This window comes from Morus notabilis, unplaced genomic scaffold (genome assembly GCF_000414095.1).
Source record: "Morus notabilis unplaced genomic scaffold, ASM41409v2 Scaffold89, whole genome shotgun sequence".
NCBI lineage: Eukaryota > Viridiplantae > Streptophyta > Magnoliopsida > Rosales > Moraceae > Morus > Morus notabilis.
The window spans coordinates 477,669-480,911 of NW_010357100.1; the positions used below are offsets into that span (position 1 = coordinate 477,669).

A 3,243-nucleotide genomic window follows, 5' to 3' on the forward strand; every position below is an offset into this window, starting at 1 on the left:
CCAGCTATACATATATATATATATATATATATATATATATATATAAACCACACACACACACAAAACAGAAACAAGAAAACCCACAGAAAGCTTCTCATGTTTTTCTTGTAAACTGTGCTCCTATTAAAAGTGTGCGCGCATGCACGCAAGCACGCGTAACAAGAAAACTGATACAAAGCTTTAATACTTAATAGGATACTTCAAAATAGATCACCTTTGTATAAACTTCAGAAATGGCAGTCTTCTCTTGAAAAGTTTGCATTGCCAATCTTTCGGCATTCGTTGCCTCCTCTCGAACAGATCTCTTGTCCTCTAAAGCTCTCTTTACGAAGTAAATATATCCATTTGTAGACAATAAACAAATATAAAAATTGCAAAGTAAATGACATATAAGAAACTCTAATGAGGAAGAGTACATAAAATGAACGCCTGTGAACATCCCTGAAAGAGATTAAAAATACAGCATCTGCTTTCGAAGTGACTATTGTTCACATCCTCTAATGCACCAGATAGTATTTTGCCAAATCAGTACTCATTTTAAATAATGAATTGTCTTAGAAAACTGAAAGAAAAATTACCTGTAGTTTCTCTGGTGATTGAACAATTTTTGAACGTAAGTTCGCATTTTCTTGGACACTTTGTACCAGAGCAAATTCAGCATTAGATATCTAGAAAAACAGAATGGAAAGAAATGGGAAGATAATTCAAAAATAAGTTACTTGATGACTTGTTAGAATATAATCCAATCTTCTTGATAACTTGAAGGTTGAAACAATATAATTCGACTAATTAAGGTACAGCTTAATCATGTTAAACTACAATCTGAGCAGACAAAGGAGAACCCAGACTCTACATAAATAAGGAATGAAAGAATAAACCATCTGAGAGAGAGAGAGACATGGACATCCTAGCAGCCATAAAAAGATCATGCAACATACTAGTGGTTCAGAAATGATTATTAATAATTACTAAACTAGACAACCAATCAACACCATATCATGAAAAGACACAAACTACAGCTCATCAGCTTCACCTATAACAGATTGAACAAGTTTCCAAATCCCAACCAGGATAATATACTTGTTGTTATTGTCTCTATTCCCAAAGCAACACAAATATCAAATGGCCTAGCAGTCAACAATCTGACCTTCTCATCCATTTCTCCATTTTTTTCCTTCAACTTCCGTAAAGTGTTTCTCAATGATGCCTGGTGATTGTTGAGGTTTGCAATGGTTTGATGCAATTCTTTAACCTTCACATCTACCTCTTGAACAAGAGGTAACTCCCATTCTCTCGCTTCAATATGGTTTGCAATCACTGCATTCAACTGTCGTGAAAGAAATTAGAAAACAAAATTTAGAGAATTAAAATTTCTCTCTCTAAAAGATACCTCAGAAATCTTGAACTCCCACTTTTTACGTTGCTCCTCAATAAGAGTCAATTCATTGACCATTGGGGATAGGAGTTCCATTTTTGTAGATCTAGTAAAGAAAGAACAACCGAAATATTTGATAAGCATAGGCATAACAGTGACAAAACAAAGTAAAAAAAAAACAAACAAACAAACAAATTGTATTTCTTTTATGAAACTCTTCTTTGAAGTTTCAGCTTAAAGTCGGGATAGCAATCAACGGCTGTTTCTTTCGCAGTATTTCCAGGCAGTCAACTGTCGTGAAGATACTTAAAACCACAATAAAATATTTAATTGCCAGAGAATGAGTAAATTGTAGGTTCACTTCTGTTCTCAAGAAATAAACTAACTATAACACCATTTACCACAATAAGAATTTTAAGAGAAAAATGAGAAACCCTTGGAATTGCTTGATTCAAACAAGTTATCCATTCCGTGATATCCAAATGCAATAGGAATTAGAACCCTTCAACAAGGTATTGTACAAAACTTACTTGTGAAGACAAAAGTTGAGAAGTGCACTAAGAAAGAATTCAGTACGATCAATATCTGGTTTTATCACATCTTTGAGGGTAAATCTCTTGGGGCATTCCAATGAAGCCACCACTTCCTTTATCCTGTTATACAACTTCAAAATCCTGACCGAGTCCATGTGAAGTTCCGGGTTTTCAAACTGCGCCAGAGCATCAAACTCGACCTGCCCATGATCCTCCCTGCACAAATAAGAACCCCGAAAAGGGACCCAATAGCAGATAATATCCAAATTAAGTCAAATGAAAATTTGGAGTTTACCCTTCATTCAGTTAGTCATGTATCTAGAACAACAATTGGGACGGCTGAAGAAACTTCAATATTCTCTCTTTAGCATATCGTCTCACTAACCAACTCTTAACCGTTAATGACAATGCTGAAAAGACTTGCTTCTAGATATCAAGTTTGCATCAGATTAATTTTGTTCGGACTAAATTCTATTGCAAAAGTACAAAACTTTCCATATTTTATTATTGAGAATCAGGACAAATGCAACACGAGTGTACATTAACGAAGACAAAACCGAACCCATAAAAATTCATGTTTTTCCGTTGCACAAAAACCATCCAAAGCAGAAACAAACTGAAAATTCATGTGAAAACAAGAAACAAATTTGCAATTCTCTGGGGAAGCAAAAGGAAAGTTAGGGTTAGGGAGAGGAAAATACTCGTGAAGGAAGTCGAGGTAGATCAAGATCCGGGTGTAGAGCTCCGAGACGAACTCGTGGGTGGGTTTGAGGAGGTCGCGCTCGGAAATGGAGACGATCTCATAATCGGCAAGTACATTCACAATCTCGGTGCGAGACAGCCTCGGGTACTCGAATTTCGACATTCTTCAACCTTTCCCCTGGTAGTACGAACTTCCTTTCTCGGTTCTGCGGGCTTCAATCGTTAATGGCGATTTCTCTAGGGACTCGAACAACGGAAAAAATCGCTTTCTGGGGTTTTGAGATTTGAAAATTTGAAGGCATATGAAAGAGAGAAGGAGAGAGAAGAGTAAAATGAAAACTGTAAAATGAGGGAAAACGAGGTTTAGTAAGAAAGCCCATGCCGGACCACTTGGCGCCTAAACATGTATAATTTTTGGCTAGCGACTATAAACGAGAAAATTTGATAAAAAAGACCAAAGCAAAACAGCAATTGAGAAAGTAGACTATTTTTTTTATAACAAAAAAAACCTTGACGTGTATCTTATGTGTCAAAAAATGGGTCATATTCAGTTCATTTGTATGGGTCATTTCAAAAAAACTCTCCCTCACAAACTGAACTCTCCCTCACGACCGATCGACTTCCTCGACCCTC

The 3,243-nt window shown here is 36.2% G+C and overlaps 1 protein-coding gene across 1 annotated transcript in view; it reads right to left on the reverse strand.

The window, feature by feature from the left end:
- Positions 1 to 3,041, reverse strand: part of LOC21401414 (kinetochore protein nuf2) — a 4,895-nt gene extending 1,854 nt beyond the window's left edge. Inside the window, exons 1-6 of the mRNA XM_024164868.1 lie at positions 2,610 to 3,041; positions 1,906 to 2,124; positions 1,391 to 1,481; positions 1,148 to 1,327; positions 579 to 668; positions 215 to 322 (exon numbers count right to left, since the gene is read on the reverse strand). Of these exons, the coding sequence (XP_024020636.1) occupies positions 215 to 322; positions 579 to 668; positions 1,148 to 1,327; positions 1,391 to 1,481; positions 1,906 to 2,124; positions 2,610 to 2,773 (852 nt within the window). The 5' untranslated portion in view covers positions 2,774 to 3,041. The remainder of the gene's footprint in view (positions 1 to 214; positions 323 to 578; positions 669 to 1,147; positions 1,328 to 1,390; positions 1,482 to 1,905; positions 2,125 to 2,609) is intronic.
- Positions 3,042 to 3,243: the final 202 nt, after the last annotated feature.